The 16,284-nt window shown below is 45.6% G+C and overlaps 1 protein-coding gene across 1 annotated transcript in view; it reads right to left on the reverse strand.

Moving 5' to 3' along the window:
• Positions 1-3,164: 3,164 nt before the first annotated feature.
• The window catches only part of LOC119282099, a 14,858-nt gene continuing 1,738 nt past the window's right edge, over positions 3,165-16,284 (reverse strand). Inside the window, exons 2-3 of the mRNA XM_037562435.1 lie at positions 9,674-10,713; positions 3,165-4,602 (exon numbers count right to left, since the gene is read on the reverse strand). Of these exons, the coding sequence (XP_037418332.1) occupies positions 3,504-4,602; positions 9,674-9,744 (1,170 nt within the window). The 5' untranslated portion in view covers positions 9,745-10,713 and the 3' untranslated portion in view covers positions 3,165-3,503. The remainder of the gene's footprint in view (positions 4,603-9,673; positions 10,714-16,284) is intronic.

Here is a 16,284-nt window from a genome sequence, read left to right on the forward strand (position 1 = left end):
CCCATCTCATCGTACATGTCGAGTTCTTCAGTTATGTGCAGGGACAAAAACAAAAAAAGGCCAGATACAAAAAAATAAATTCAGAGAAATTAGATCATGCGGCTCTAATTTTTTACTGTTTAATTGACCCTGAATGCAAAACATAGCGATACTAAACATTTGTTTAAACAAAATGTCAGAAAACAAAAGGATTTACTGAAAACCATCAAGCCTCCCCTAAACCATTTCCAGAACGAAAAAAGATTTACTGAACCTGAATAATCTATGGGACATGCTTCAAAACTGAAATAATCTAGTATAACATCACACTTGGCTTAGAAATGACTACAGAAAACAAGAGTTGAGGGTTACATGCCGCCCCCCTGCTTGTATAAACACATAGATTAGACGCACGTTGGATACAAAAAGGTGCTGACTAAATGGACTCAAAAAATGAAAGTACAGAGTAACAAGGGTTAGATCCCATTGCATATAACTAGTTTCAGACCATCTACTGCCTTGTTAATTAGTGCATATCAACTACTTTCAGATGATCCACTAAACATTCTGCAGGAAAGCACTCAACTCTCAGGAATATCACGACCATTACTAATTCAAACTAAGCCAGCAAAATCAAGCTGACAAATGATACTCTACGGTTTCTTCACTGTTGGATATTTGCCCTCAGGATTGGTCACATCAAATCACATTGATTCAGTTACCTCCCCCCCGATCATCTACAACATGCATCAGGCCTTCTAGATCCTTACAGTAAACATACTATATTGAAATTTCATTCAGACTAAAAGGGGATCTACATCCAAGACCAAAAGAGGGGCCTCTGATCATCTACATCCACCAACGAGTTTCTTCATATTAGTACTCCTACAGAGAGAGAAAACACAATCATTCAGTTCTACCTCTGATCATCTACAAACATGCCTCTGGGTCTGGGCCTCTAGATTCTTACGATAAACATACAAAAAGTGAAATTCCACTCAGACTAAAGGAGATATACGTCCAAGACAACACCGAGGCGGAATTGCTGATCGGAATTAGGGGAAACGCGCGGAGAGGTGCCTGCAACAAATTCAGGAGCGTTTCTGATGAACAACTCGAAAACTCGACAGGAATGAACTAAGCTATGACACAAATTCCTTCCAAAACCATCGAACTGAACCACGTCGACCTGAATCAAGCGCGGAGGTCTGTACCGGCGACAATCACGACTACAGCCGCCTCCACCGACTGGAGCTTCCTGGTGGCGAGCGCGACGGGGCAGCTCCGCCGAGCTCCTCTCCAGGCGAGCACCTCTCCCTACAAGCTGTCCTTCCCTGGGGGGACACACCGTGCGCCATCTCCGCTGCTAATCACCGGTGAGGAGCCCCCCGTTTTCCCTCCGCCGTCTCCGCCCCGCCTCGACCAAACCACACCGATCTCCACCTCAGATAGAACAAAAAGCGGCCGTCCCACAAAACTAAGTAGAAAAATTCAAAAACACATTTTTTTCACATGATAATACATGTGTCATTCATATCATAAATATCAAAGTACCAAATCATGATAAAGTCCGACATGACAAAACCAAATAGAAGCTGAACATCTCATCTATGAGCTTGACACCAACTTTCGTCACCTGCCTCCGGCACCACCATAGCAGCTACCGACGCAAAAAATGACGGATCACTTCCTCACCCGAGCTCGACGCACCTTCATCGCTGATAAGCAGCTTTGTGGACCTCCAGCGTGGCTCATCAAAAGTAAAGGCCATTGCCGTTGAACGAATCAGACCGGGGCAACACCAACCATCCATCAACCACGAACTCAGCACACATTCTGTCTTCCAAATGTCATCAATGCAGACCACAATGTACATTTGCTCCTGGACTATCTCCCAAGCTCCGTGCCGACAAGGACACATGTCCACCACAAAGATGTCGTCGCCACGATATCACTGCTTGAACCGGCTGGTTTCCAAATCCATTGCTGACCATAGATACGATCGTCTCGCCAGAAAAGAATCTGAAGCTTCTTTATTCAGCATCGCCGTCGCCGCCACCAAAGGCAAGACATCGAACAATCCAAAAAATCTAAGCTACTAGGACCTACTCCCTCCGTTCCAAAATAGATGACCCAACTTTGTACTAAAGTTAGTACAAAGTTGGGCCATCTATTTTGAAACGAAGGGAGTAGAACCTAAAGCTAAAACGATCCGTGCGCGCGGGAAAACACATGACGCGTCATGGAGCTATACCCCGTCGCGGAACCGTAACCAAGGAGGACAAACGAGGCGCTAAGATTCGTGTGGATCGAACGGACTGAAAAACAGCCTGAGACGAATTCATTTTCAGACGACTGAAAAAATAGTAAAACTGAATACTCATACTAACTGAATTTTACATAAAAAATGTTGGTACTGCTGAAAGCAAAAATATCAGCATTTATTCCTGCAAACAAATTGTGTAACTTCCGATAAAACTGAGCACAAGGCACGAATTCGGTATGGACCCTGGAGTTAAAGGAAAAAGTCATGAGGCAAGACATTCCTCGTTCCTTTGAAGCGTCACCACTCTCTCATCAGACAAACAAGCAGCGGGCAGAAGTGCTTGTACATTAGCCAAGCCTTCTGATCTTCATCGCAGTTGAGCTTAACAGATGTGACATTTCAATTTCATTCCAAGAGGAACAACAGACCTCTCAAGACCATAATGCTAGCATCTCAAGGCACTGATCATACATGACTTGCAAAAGCATTGTTAATTAAACACTCATAGATAAAAGATGCATTCTATCATTGTTCATCTGCACAAGGCTTTCTTCCTTCCGACCCTCCACAGAGCACATTATGGCATCGTCACCAAAGGCATATATTTACACATAACATTAGCCTCTGCTTAATTAACCCTCGGGCGAGCCGAGAGCTTCCACAGAGATACTGTACAGCCAGCCATGGCACACAAGGCAGACAAATAGGAGTAGTTGCTGCTTTATTATTTTGTTACTACGGTTGATCTGATGGTTTTAGGAAATTAATTGGGGCACTCCAGCTGCTTCATTTTCCCCTCCGTCGACTGGGTCGAACTGGCACCGGTAGAAGCTGCAAGCCAAGAATCTGAAGCAACCAAACTGACTAACCAAAATATATTATTATCCTCCAAAAGCACGGGAGTACAAAACTTCTAGTGCAATGAAAACAATTAACACCCCAACAAAGCAAGTTCACAACAATAACATCACGAGCGCTGTGCTACAAAAGCCACAAAATCCTGCTCCAGCCGGATGCAATAGACCCATGGCACACGCACAACCATGCCATATATGAGAATGTACTAGTACAAGCATACAACAGATAATAGAGTTTCACAAAGGAAGTACAACACACAATAATCGCAGTCTTACACCAGATTAACAAGCACAGAGTCATCACAAACGCAACGTCTTGATTACATAAATCGTAGAGGACATGCGTCGACCGAGTGTAGCTCCTACCTCGATCACATTTAGGCCATCTTGCTCTCCTTCATCTAGGGTATTGCAGTAGCAGCAGGCCGCTCCAGGATGCCAGCATGCATAAGCAGCGCCCAGACGTGCGTCACAAACTCGCCACCTTCAGCAAGAAGTTCAATGTGACCAGCCACATTATCAGATGGGGCGATATACACCAGCATCTCTGCCCAGAAATCCGCCAATAGATCCCAACGGATCACCTGATCCTCCATGTCCTCCAACAACTTTCCTAGCCTGACACCCTTGCTCAATAGTTGTGCGGATGTTGCCTCTGTTGCAGTTGCATCAGCTACATTTGATGGAACTTCATCAACGACATTTGGCAGTCCTCTAAGCTTTTCATACCTCTCCCTCGGCGATACGAGTCCTTGAAGTGTTTCTTTTGCTTCTTTCTCCAGCTCATCGAGCGTACACTCTGACTCTATCGGACGGCCTGGAAGCAACTTCGGGGCACAAGCTACCAAGTATGCGACATACTTGGACAAGCTAGTGGCAACACCTCGGTTTGGATGCACATCATTTTCATTGGGGCCTGCGATTGTTTCTGAGATCTCGCAGTAGCTAGTCGCGACATGCCATACTAGTATACTGTGGGTGAGTGTAAATCCATCATCAGTCTGACATGCCCAGCAGAGCCTATCATGCATGTCGTGTCTCATCAATTCTGATGCCCCATTTGATAGATGCCCATTGATTGAGTTCCTGATAACCCGTGCGACTGCCTTCTTCACCTCCATTGTCAGCTCTACAGGATTGCGAGTCTTTCTACTCTGAAAGCGTTGCTTCAGCCGATCCCAAGAACTGGAACTGAAGGAATTAAGGACTGAGTACTGGCCAATGGTGTTGCGCCAATAGTGAAGCCAATGGTGAGGTCTCCCTAGAAGCAAAAGAACCTTCTTTATTCGTTCATTTTTTTGCCAGGATGGATTTGTTGCATACGTACAAACCAATGATACTTTTGACCAGTCAGAGGCAAAATATGAACATATCTGCAACAGCTCGAATAGTGACAGTGCAACCAAGGCTGCTACGGTTACCACAACGTCACGTCTGCTGGTTTCGACCAAAAGATCATCCAAAATAGAAACTTGCTTGTTGGAAACAGTAATAGCCCATGTTGTAAATTAGGTTGGAAGCGTTGAACCCTTTGTCTCGGGCCGCATGTTTATATATAGAGGCAAAGCCTTGGAGTACAAGAAGGAGAGATCGATCAGAAGATCAATCGGTTCGGTACAGGAGGTTACCGAGGGGAGGAAGAAGGAAGAAAGAGAGATAGGGATAGATTACAATTTGAATGATCTCTATCCTATACATATTCTAACACTCCCCCTCAATCTAAACCTCATGGACTTCCACCAAGGTTGAGATTGAACTTGAACTCTTCTAACTTCCTCATTGTGAGGGGTTTTGTAAACCCATCAGCTAGTTGATCTCAAGTAGGAATGAACTGAATCTCGAGTAGCTTCCTAGCTACTCTTTCTCTGACAAAGTGGAAATCCACTTCAATATGCTTTGTGCGTGCATGAAAACCAGGATTAGCTGACAGATAGGTTGCACCAATGTTATCACACCATAGTCTGGCAGCCCTTGGAGTCTCAATCCCAAGTTCATAAAGTAATGTTTGTATCCACATTACCTCAGCTGTGGCATTTGCCAAAGCTTTGTATTCAGCTTCAGTACTCGACCTAGAAACTGTAGCCTGCTTTCTTGCACTCCAGGAAACAAGATTGGATCCCAGAAATACAGCAAATCCACCAGTTGACCTTCTATCATCAATACATCCTGCCCAGTCTGCATCAGAGTAGGCAGTAACAAGCATAGAAGAAGACTTGGTAATTTGAAGTCCAAGTCCCTCTGAAGACTTAAGGTACCTCAAAATTCTCTTGACTGCAGTTCAATGAGTAGTACTAGGAGCATGCAAATACTGACACACCTTGTTGACAGCATAAAAAATATCAGGACGTGTGAGTGTCAAATATTGCAAGGCACCTACAACACTTCTGTAATTTGTTGCATCCTCTGATCCAAGTGGCTCTCCACTTTCAACAGAAAGTTTTTCAGAAGTTGAGATCGGTGTACTCACAGGTTTACATTTTTCCAAACCTACTCTTCTGAGTATATCAGATGTGTATTTTTCCTGGGTCAAGAGTATACCATCTCTTATTTGTTTGACCTCAATTCCAAGAAAATAATGAAGATCTCCCAAGTCTTTGAGGGCAAACTCTAACTTAAGATCTTTGAGCAAGCAAGTGGTGGCACTTGAACTCGAGCTAGCAACAATTATATCATCAACATAAACTAACACAAAGATACTGATATTTCCTTTATTGTAAAAGAACAATGATGTGTCTGCCTTGGATGGTACAAATCCAAGTTGTTGCAGTTGCATGCTCAACCGAGAATACCAAGCTCTTGGGGCTTGTTTTAAACCATATAGAGCTTTATCCAATTTACAAACATAATGTGGTGTACCTTTGTTTTCATAACCTGGTGGCTGCTGCATGTATACCTCTTCCTCAAGAACACCATGAAGAAACGCGTTCTGAACATCTAGCTGTCTTAGGCTCCAACCTCTGGAAACAGCAATAGACAAGACAAGTCGAATGGTGGCTGATTTGACAACTGGACTAAAAGTATCCTCATAATCAATTCCAAACCTTTGCTTAAAACCTTTGGCAACTAATCTGGCCTTGTACCTGTCTATACTTCCATCTGACTTTCTTTTTATCTTATACACCCATTTACAATCAATGATATTCATTCCACTTTTTGATGGTACTAGGTGCCATGTTTTATTTTTCATAAGTGCATCATACTCACTATCCATAGCCTCCTTCCAATCTTTGTGAGCAAGAGCATCAACAAGATTAACTGGTTCACCAGTAGTAGTGAGAAAAGCACGTTTTTTATCATACCTAACGGTACCATCTTTGTATTCTTTTGCCTTGACAATACCTGATTGTGACCGTGTATGCCAACAGGGAACAATTTGTGCAGCAGAGGAGGCAGCCACAGAAGATCCAGCGTCCTGGACATACTCAGCGTGCACGGGATCACGCGCCAGATCTTCTGCGGGCGAGATCCGCCTCGGGATCGGTCCACCAGCCGAATCAGGCCGCGTGTCGCCTGACGGTTCTTCGCGGGTGGGCGTGCGCATCGGGGCCCGTGGGCTGGGCCCAGCCGCGGTCGCCCGGTCGCCACCTCCGCGGGCTGCGGGCTCGTGGCGCGCGGAGATTCACTCCCGGCCCCGCCTGAGCTGGTGGGCTCCACGCGGTCGTTGTCTGTCTCCACGCGCGCCGCCGCATGCTGGGCGGAATCCGCCTCGGATCGAGCGCCAATGATTACGCTGGTGCTGGCGCCAGGATCCGCCTGGGATCGCAAGACAGATCGCTTGTTACCTGAATCCTCCTCGCGATCAGCGCCGGCTGCCTTGTCTGTTTCTGGCCACATAAAATCATGAACTACATTTGTACAAATATCATTAGAGTTGCAATTTTCTGCAGATTTGTTCACACGGTCAGCATTAGATAATTCACCCCCGTGATCAGGTAAGTTGTCAAGATCCGGAAGAAGTGCTATTTCAGCACGGAGGAGAGCACCTGCGTTGGGATGAAGCTTGGCAAAAGGAAAAGGAGTTTCATCAAAAACTACATCTCGAGAGATATATATACGTCCGGTGGAAATTTCTAGGCACTTGTATCCCTTGTGTAGGTTACTGTAGCCAAGAAAAACACATTGAGTGAAACGAAAATGAAGTTTGTGATGATTATACAGACGTAAGTTGGGGTAGCAAGCACACCCAAAAAAATTTAGAGAGTTGTAGTCTGGTTTTTGATGATAGAGACGTTCCAAAGGTGTCGAGTTGCCAATAACTTTACTTGGAAGACGATTAATAAGATATGTTGCTGTGATAAATGCTTCATCCCAATATTTAAGAGGCATGGATGCATGAGCAAGTAGAGAAAGGCCAACTTCAACAATGTGACGATGTTTGTGCTCGGCAGAGCCGTTTTGTTGATGAGCATGAGGACAAGACACATGATGTTGAATGCCTATGCTACGAAAGAAAGAGTTGAGTTTTTCGTACTCCCCTCCCCAGTCACTTTGGACTGTTAGGATTTTTCTGTTAAAGTGCCTTTCAACAAGTTTCTGAAATTCTTGGAAGACAGAGAAAACCTCAGATTTATACTTGAGTAAATAAATCCAAGTGAACTTGCTATAACCATCGATAAAACTAACATAGTATTTATTTCTTCCAAAGGAATCTCTAGCATGACCCCATACATCACTAAAAATGAGCTCTAAAGAAGCATGAGACACACTGTTTGACTTGGGATAAGGAAGTTGGTGGCTCTTGGCACACTAACAAGCTTCACAAACTGACTCACTATTTTGACTATGTGACAAAAAAAGTTTGTCTTTATTGACTACTTGCTTGACTATGATTGATGATGGCTGACCTAATCTTTGATGCCACCTCTCCAAGGAAGGTTTAGTGGCAGAATAAACTTGACGACGGTTGTGACTGAGTGCTCCAGATGTGATGGGGTAGAGCCCTCCAACGCATCTACCGTGATGAAGAAGTTCCCTCGTTGCCCGGTCCTTTATAAAAAAGTAACGAGGGTGAGTTTCAAAGAAGACGTTATTATCAGTGGCTAAGCGAGACATGGATGCAAGATTTTTATCAGCCTGTGGGACATGAAGAACGCCTTTAAGAACTAGATCACATTTAAGGTTGGGGGAATTAATATAAGCTTGTCCAATGTGACAAATGTCCATACCTCCACCACTAGCCGCGGTGTGAATCTGGTCGCCTCCATGGTATCTCTCATGAAGTGCAAGCTGCTCTAGCTCGCTGGTGACATGATCTGTTGCGCCTGAGTCCACGTACCAAACACCGTCTCCTCCTCCTTCTTCTTCACGTATGGCTACAGCAACGTGACGAGAGTCGGGGACGAAATCCTCATCATATCTGTGCCAACAGTCCATGACCTCATGGCCTGACTTTTTGCACAGTTGGCAGCGAGGGCGGCGATTGGAGGAGGCACGGCGGCTGTTGTTGTTGTTGAAGCCGCCGCCTCCTGTGTTGTTGTTGAAGCCGCCTCCTCCGGAGTAGTTGCCACTACCAGAACGAGCGCCCTCGCCCTGGTAGTTGCCGCGGCCGCGGCCACCGCCGTTGGTGCTGCGGTTCTATCCCTGGTGACCGCGCCCACGACCGCGCCCGCGAGCTGCTTAGTTGACGGAGGACTGCCTGATATTGGTGTCGTGGAGGAGATTGAGGCGAGCGTCAAAGCTCAAGAGCTGGCTGTACAGCTCCTGAACCGAGACAGGCTCAACCCTAGCAGAGAGTGCAAACACAACTGGGTTGTAGTCCAGATCAAGACCCGCCATGATCTTGGAGACTATCTCTGGATCGGGCATGGGAGCTCCAGTGCAGCATGCAATTTCATATGTAAGATTTTTAATTTTCCCAAGGTACTCTGCCATGGACATGCTACCTTTCTTCAGATTTGTGAGCTCGATGCGGGTGTTGATGGCCTGACTCTGGCTCTGGGCGGCGAACATGGCGGTGATGGCGCTCCAGACCTCCGCCGGGGTCTGCAGGGTGGCGACTTGGGCGAGGATCTCACGGGACAGAGATCCCATCAGATACCCCTGGAGCTGTCCTTCTTTGGTGATGGTGAGGGTGGCCGGCGGTTCCTGGCTCTTCCCATCAAGATGATGCTCCATCTGTGCGCCTCGAATTTGCGGGAGCACGACGGCCTTCCATAAGAGGAAGTTTCCTCTTGTTAGCTTCTCCTGTGGGGGCGGTCCGAGGGGGATAGAGCTGCTGCTAGATGATGATGCGAAGGTGGAGGCCATGGAGGTGGAAAGCGCGCTCGTGGTGGAAGATAGGGCTGCGGAGGAAGACATAGGCTCGGCCACGGGAAGGTAGCTAGATGCGATCTTCGATCTAAGAGGAAGATGCTCTGATTACCATGTAAATTAGGTTGGAAGCGTTGAACCCTTTGTCTCGGGCCGCATGTTTATATATAGAGGCAAAGCCTTGGAGTACAAGAAGGAGAGATCGATCAGAAGATCAATCGGTTCGGTACAGGAGGTTGCCGAGGGGAGGAAGAAGGAAGAAAGAGAGATAGGGATAGATTACAATTTGAATGATCTCTATCCTATACATATTCTAACACATGTACCCACAGCAATACAGACAACTGTGATGGCAAATGAGGTAGCACAATAGAACTTCTTATTTCCATACATAATGGAAGCATACTTGGTGAAGAAGAAGTCATATATAAAAGCAAGCTCTGCTTCAATCACTTGGAATGCTCTTTCATATTCTTGTTCCGTTTGCAGCAGCCCATCAAGAACACGATCACGAGACTTGTCAAGCTTAGATTCGGGACAACTGTAGCCAACGTATCACCGAACCACAAGATGGAACAGAGCAAATGAGAGACAGAGATCTTTGAGACGACGTATACGAGGACTGTTGGAAGATGACAAGGCACCAATGTTGTTGGACCAGATCTGCTCCAGTGTTATTGGACTATCTCCGGTTGCATTGTGTATGAGAACAGGGTACCTATATCCCTGCATGGTACGGGGATTGTAGCATGCGCTGGGTTGGTGCTCACGCTTCATGTAGTTGGCCAGCCACTTGATCCCATTCTCTGACGATGGTTTGCTTGCTAAGCTTGCCGCCTCCCACTGTCCATTAACTCTCCCTGCCAATGCCATTGTAAAAATAAGGGTCGTGATTGTACCAATGCGCGGAAGAACGTCCATAGCGGCATCGTCAACGCTGGCTAAAGCCATGCCCATGTAGAACATGAACAAGAGAATGTCACAAAAGATCTTCATCGTGCTGTTCTCGCCAAACTTCTGGACTGATATTGCGTTGGTACCCCCAAAAGAAAGCATGGCCAGAAACATCGTCCACACTAGAAAAAGTTTGTTCTTGATTAGCTGCTGCTGCATCAATCCAAGTGTGTAGGAGAGAAGTGGAAAGGACATTAAGAGCACTCCCTCGACTCCATATCTGATAATTATGCTCTTACAATGACGCCGCATGGGCGCTCCAATGGGAAGGACAATCATAAACACAGCTGCCACCATCACGAAACCTTCCACCCGGTCTGCCTTGTTCCTGGGTTCTAGATTACTGTTGATCCAACGCTCTGTGTAGTTTCTGCATGCTTGTTCTTCCATGGCTGTATTCATTTCCCTCTGCATACGATTATTCAGGTAGAGAGGGTCAAATTAATATAGCAATACGGACAAACATACCTCTATATACTACTTACTTTCCTTACCTTCTGAGTCAACTTCACTTCAGTTTACTTATCAAACTTCTCCTCAAAATATAAGCTAAATTACGGGCAGGATTGAAAAAACATTTATTTACACAATCACATTAATATGGGCAGGTAAATCACAAGTTAACGTACTAGAATATTTATATCGCCTTCCAACGCAGGGGCATTGTCCTAGTACACTGCTAATATAGCATGCATGGGTCAGGGATTTTTTCTTTCACAGTCGACCACAAACTGGACAAAAACATGGTGTACGTCGGGGTAAGGTAGGGTGCTCAAACACTCATGGATACTGAATGAGAGCTAAAATGTCCTCTAGTAACCGCGCGGGCCCTAGAGCGTATCGAGGCACTATCAAATCATGCACCTATCATTCTTGATTCTAATTCTAAAAGTCCATCTGCTCGCCACCTTTTAAAGTTTGAATTGGGATCGATGGTTGCACCGGGAAGGCTTTGCAGACATAGTTAAAGAATGTATGGGAGAGGCCCGCCGTTGGTCGTACACCGTACCTATTCAAAGATGATACTTTAAAATAAGGGCTACAAGGCAATACGTCTCTGAGTGGGCGAAGTACACCAATGGGATGTAAAGAAGAAAAGCAATGCCTGTCCACCACCATGATGACCTCGAGACTCACATCTTATCTCGACAAGATATTGAATTGAAAAATCAATTTAATGAGAAGATTGCATGTGTTTTGGGAGAAAAGGAAATCAAATATTACCAAAGATCTAAAGCCGACTTCACATTGGAGGGAGACAGTAATACATGATACTTTCAATTAGTTGCCAATGTTCGACACGGGAAGAAGTGCATTTTTAGTCATCAACAAGGTGAGGAGTGGATCGAAGGTCAGGAATAGCTCAAAAGATATATCACCAATTACTACAAATCTCTTTTCAGGGCGCCAGACGAAGGAAATTTCACCCTTGATGAAACCTGAACAGATGATATTCCACGAGTCATGGCAGAAGAAAATGATACCCTCATGGCACCTTTCTCTGAAGCGGAGGTGAGAGATGCGATGTTCCAAATGGAACATAACAAAGATCTAGGCCCTGATGGCTTCCGATGTTGACAGAACATTAAATACCATGGTATACCTAAAAGTCATTTGTATGAGCCCATCAGAGGTATTTTTACGTGGCAAAAGGTTAGGCTAAATGAAAAGATATATTGTGGTAGAAATATCTCGTACATAAGGTATAAACAACCGAATATGCAGAACGAAAGCAACTGCAGAAGATTCCCGAGAAGTTCCTTGACGTCAGCCATGACGCATTCGGGGGATGAACCCCCAAGCAGACGAGACACGCGTCATCCAAGAGGGATGTCCTCGCGGAGCACTCCACCGACTAGGCATTAACTGCCCGGCCAGTCTACTTTGCGTAGCCCAGCGCAGGGCTACGGGTAGGGCCATCATCACGACGACCCGAGGGGCGAGTGACAAGATCGAACGTTGGCGTGGCCTAAAGCAGGAGGAGAGCGGTATGGCGCGTCACATCAGAGGAAATAGTCGAGCATCTGACACATTCCAATGTCAGCTCATCTATTGCAGCATGACAGGAGCAAATGGACTGCTCCAACTGACCATAATTTGTATATCGTTTTGTATATTTTCATAGACCAAATGTGGTACCCACAAGCCTATATAAGGGGAGGGCCACGGTTGAATGAGGGACAGGCAAACATACATCAACAACACCACCTACAACCACGAGCAAGACCAAAGCATAGTAGCTAGGAGGAGGAAGAGAGTTAGGAGTGTTCGGGCACTCTAGCTAGTTCCCTGACCACCACTGGTCTCACCCCGACCACCACCTTTGTAACACTCAAGCACCTGTACTCCCCATTTTTTATCAATACCAATAGGACGTATGGTTTTACACTAACATGACAGCCTGGACCTGTAAAAAAATCACTTGTGTCCTTGTTTTCTTGCATGCCTTTCATAGTGGATCGACAATGTGTTTAGTCCCTGGCCGAACTCACATACAAGGTATCCTTGATCCCTGGTGTTTGGAGAACACAGTCCGACATATTTCTTCAAGACTGACCTATTGGAGTTATTCAATTGTCTTCGTGTCGGCTAACTTGACATTTTCCATCTTAATTTTGGCGAGATCATTTCTATGACGTAAACTAAGGAGGCTAGGCGAATCCAGCAATATAGAACCATATGTCTCCTTAATGTCAACTTCAAAATTTTCACCAAAGTAGCTAGTAATTGGTCAATGCGGTTGCTGACAATGTTTTTCCGACCATCTCAAATATCTTTCATGCAAGGAAGGAATATACTCGAGGGAATAGTAATCCTACATGAGACCGTTCACAAGATGCACCAGAAAAAAAATGAGTGGAGTAGTTTTGAAGATTGACTTTGAAAAGGCCTATGACAAGGTCAAATGGTCATTCCTTTAACAACCCTGAGAATGAAAGGATTGTCCGATAAATTGCGGCAGTGGATCCAAAATTTTGTTACTTGAGGTTGAGTGGCTATAAAAGGGACGTAGGCCATTACTATCAGATGAAAAGATGATTACATTAGGGTGACCTCATCACCAAACAAAGAATTGCCTAAACGTGTTCTAGCAATTTCTTACCCAAATAAGTTTTCACAAAATATGTTTTAAATGTGTTTTTGGTAAATTAAAATGCGAGATCTTTTAATGACCCATGTTTAAAAATGAAAGGAGGGCCCACAAAAAGTATGGAGGAATTTCTGTACATAGTCAATCTAATAGTTTTTCTGCACTTTTGATTTATTATTGGATGATGTGATCAGAGCTGTCCTACAAACATCATACTAAAAAAGTTAGTGTGATGGTTGGCTAATCCATAGCCCAAGCACCTATCTATTTAATACTTTCGAGTACTGCGCAACAGCTTTCGCCCCCGGTTGTTTTGGCCCGCCCTACCCCAACGTTAGACACGGTTCATCTTTCTAAGACCACTCTCCCAAAACCTTCGCTATAACTGTTGGGATTTTTTACCTTAGACCACTCTCTCCTTTAATTCAACCTTGACGCGATGTTGTGTCACGCAGGTCGATTTTCTGAAGGGCACATCAGTAATCACTTCCGTTGCCACGCACGGACATGTGTGCTAGTAAGTTTTAAAGAATGGTGGGCGGATGAAACTGCAAACGTGCCAATTCTGTTTTGCTAATTCTAAGCGACCTGCGGTTTTTTGCGCTTATTATAATTAATTTTGACATAAGAAGGAACTCACTAAGTAAACATAAATTAAGAACGAGGTACATTACCGTAGCGTGCTTCCTCTCCGTCCTGTGGGCTGCAGCGCGCCTGCGGTGAGGGCGAATTGACGAAGCAGTGGCAAGGAAACACGCAGGCTAGCTACATATATTGCCAGGTGTTGTGAGGGTGTCGACGATCTCCAAGTCGTCGCCCTTGTCGACCAGTACCGCCGCTTCAACGCGCACCACACGTAATAACGGACAAGTGGACACAGAGGCATCCTTCGCAGCTTCATCCGTGCCAATATCTTATCACTCGCCTCTTTCTCGTCAGAGCCCGGAACCTGAACGGTGCCGGTGGATGTCAGATTGATGATGGATCCGTCCTGGGACGGGCCGCAGACGTCCACCACGATGCGGTTATGGTGCCCAGACTGATGAGCCATGCTGGGCGCCGGAGAATGCGATTCTGTCTCGCTGACGTCCACCGCCGCGAGGGATGCCGCCGCCTCCAGCGCCCGGTGTCGTGCACGGCGGGCACACCGTGCCATGGCCTCGTCGGACGAGGCCCATGGTGGTGTGTCTCGATGCTCGGCGCGCCAATGTACGGGTTGCGCGTCCGTCAGCGCGTTTGGACGCCAGACGAACCGCGCGGCCTCTGGCGAGGCAGCTACGGCGGGCCCAGCGCCGGATCCATGCGCCATTTGGCCGGAGGCAATGGATTCCCGATGGAATGAGTTCGAGCGCAGCCGTGCTTGGGCCTCCTCCCGGGCGCGGCGGAGCGCAAGCCAGACGGCCATCTCCTCCTCGGGGCCGCGTGGGATGAACTCGGTGTCAATGGATCTGGAGTGAAGAATTTGGATCCACTGCCCGCCATGTCGGAGATGGCCGGAAGTCGTCGGAGACGAGTTTGGGTGACAAAGGGAAGTGAAGTGAAGTGGCTAGGTTTGAGGGAGGCCGTCTGGGTCAAAAAATCGTGACCGGGCAATGACTAGGCGGCCCGTCCGAACGTATGAGACGGGTTTGAGGCGCCCAGCTGAAGATGCTGACCGAGATGGATAACATAGAAAGAGCGTAGCTCCTCGCCTTTCGAGCTTCATATTCCGCTAACAATAGATGTATGCAAGCTAACAATTTTCTTACTCCGCCAACAATAGATAGGCCCTTTTTTCTAGTTCGCCCATGGCCCCCTCGAAGAATACGACCGCCCTGCTTTTTTTTTTCCTTTGACTTTGCATGCTGCTGGGAGCTCCTATACAGCGCTGGAGTGCGGATTCGCGCCGCTGGCGCCTGCAGGGACGCGAACTGGGCCAGCCCAGGAAACGGAGCGAGGCACAGCGATGTTGTTAGATCGCAAAAATGTCCGGAAATGTGGTAAAGCCAGGATTTGAACTCTAACTACATGTGCAGTCAAATTCGAACATAGCAACTAAGCTGATCTATCCACGCTGTTTATTCTGAGGACAAATAGTCCTTATTATATACCCAACCTATATTATTTTACGATAGAATGAAAAGAAAAAAGAAAAATGAATGCACAATATAAAAAACGTGAATTTCAAGAAAGTTCATTAAATTGAAAAGGTTCGTACAAACTGAAAAAAAATGTGAATTTGAGAAATTTACACGAATTTGGAAAAAGTTCACAAAAATTAGGATAAAGTTCATGAAATTTTGAAAAAAGTTCACAAATTTGGAAAAAGTTCATCGATTTTGAATAAAAATGTTCATAAAATTGGAAAAAACAGTTCACTGATTTGAAAAAAGTTCGTTAGCTTAGAAAAGATCATCAAAAATTGAAAAAGTTCATCAAAATTGAAATAGAAGTTCATCGATTTTGAAAAAGGTTCGTCCAAATTGAAAAATGGTCCACCAAATTTGAAAAAGTTCATAGGATTTCAAAATAGTTCATCAAATTTGAAAATTGTTCATCAAATTCAAAAGGATGCAGGGGGAACCTGTTCATACAAAAACACAAAACTAAAAAATGAAAAGGAAAAAGAAAAAAAAAAGAAAAAAGAAAGAATAAAAGAAAAGAAAGGTTTTAACTTACCAAAACCTGCTGTGAGGCGGGGTGGTAACGCAAGCATGGAACGACGAGTGAGGTCCCAGGTTCGAAACCTGCTCTATCGCTGCAGGCACCAGTTTGCGAAAATGCATACGAACGGAATAGGAAACGCCGCTGAGCTTTGCTACACGTACAGATAATTACGGGCTGTGATTAATTACATGCTGACATGGCAAAGGGGGATTCGGAGGAAGGAGAGTGAGGCGGGCCACCTC

Source organism: Triticum dicoccoides, chromosome 3B (genome assembly GCF_002162155.2).
Source record: "Triticum dicoccoides isolate Atlit2015 ecotype Zavitan chromosome 3B, WEW_v2.0, whole genome shotgun sequence".
Classification (NCBI taxonomy): Eukaryota; Viridiplantae; Streptophyta; class Magnoliopsida; order Poales; family Poaceae; genus Triticum; species Triticum dicoccoides.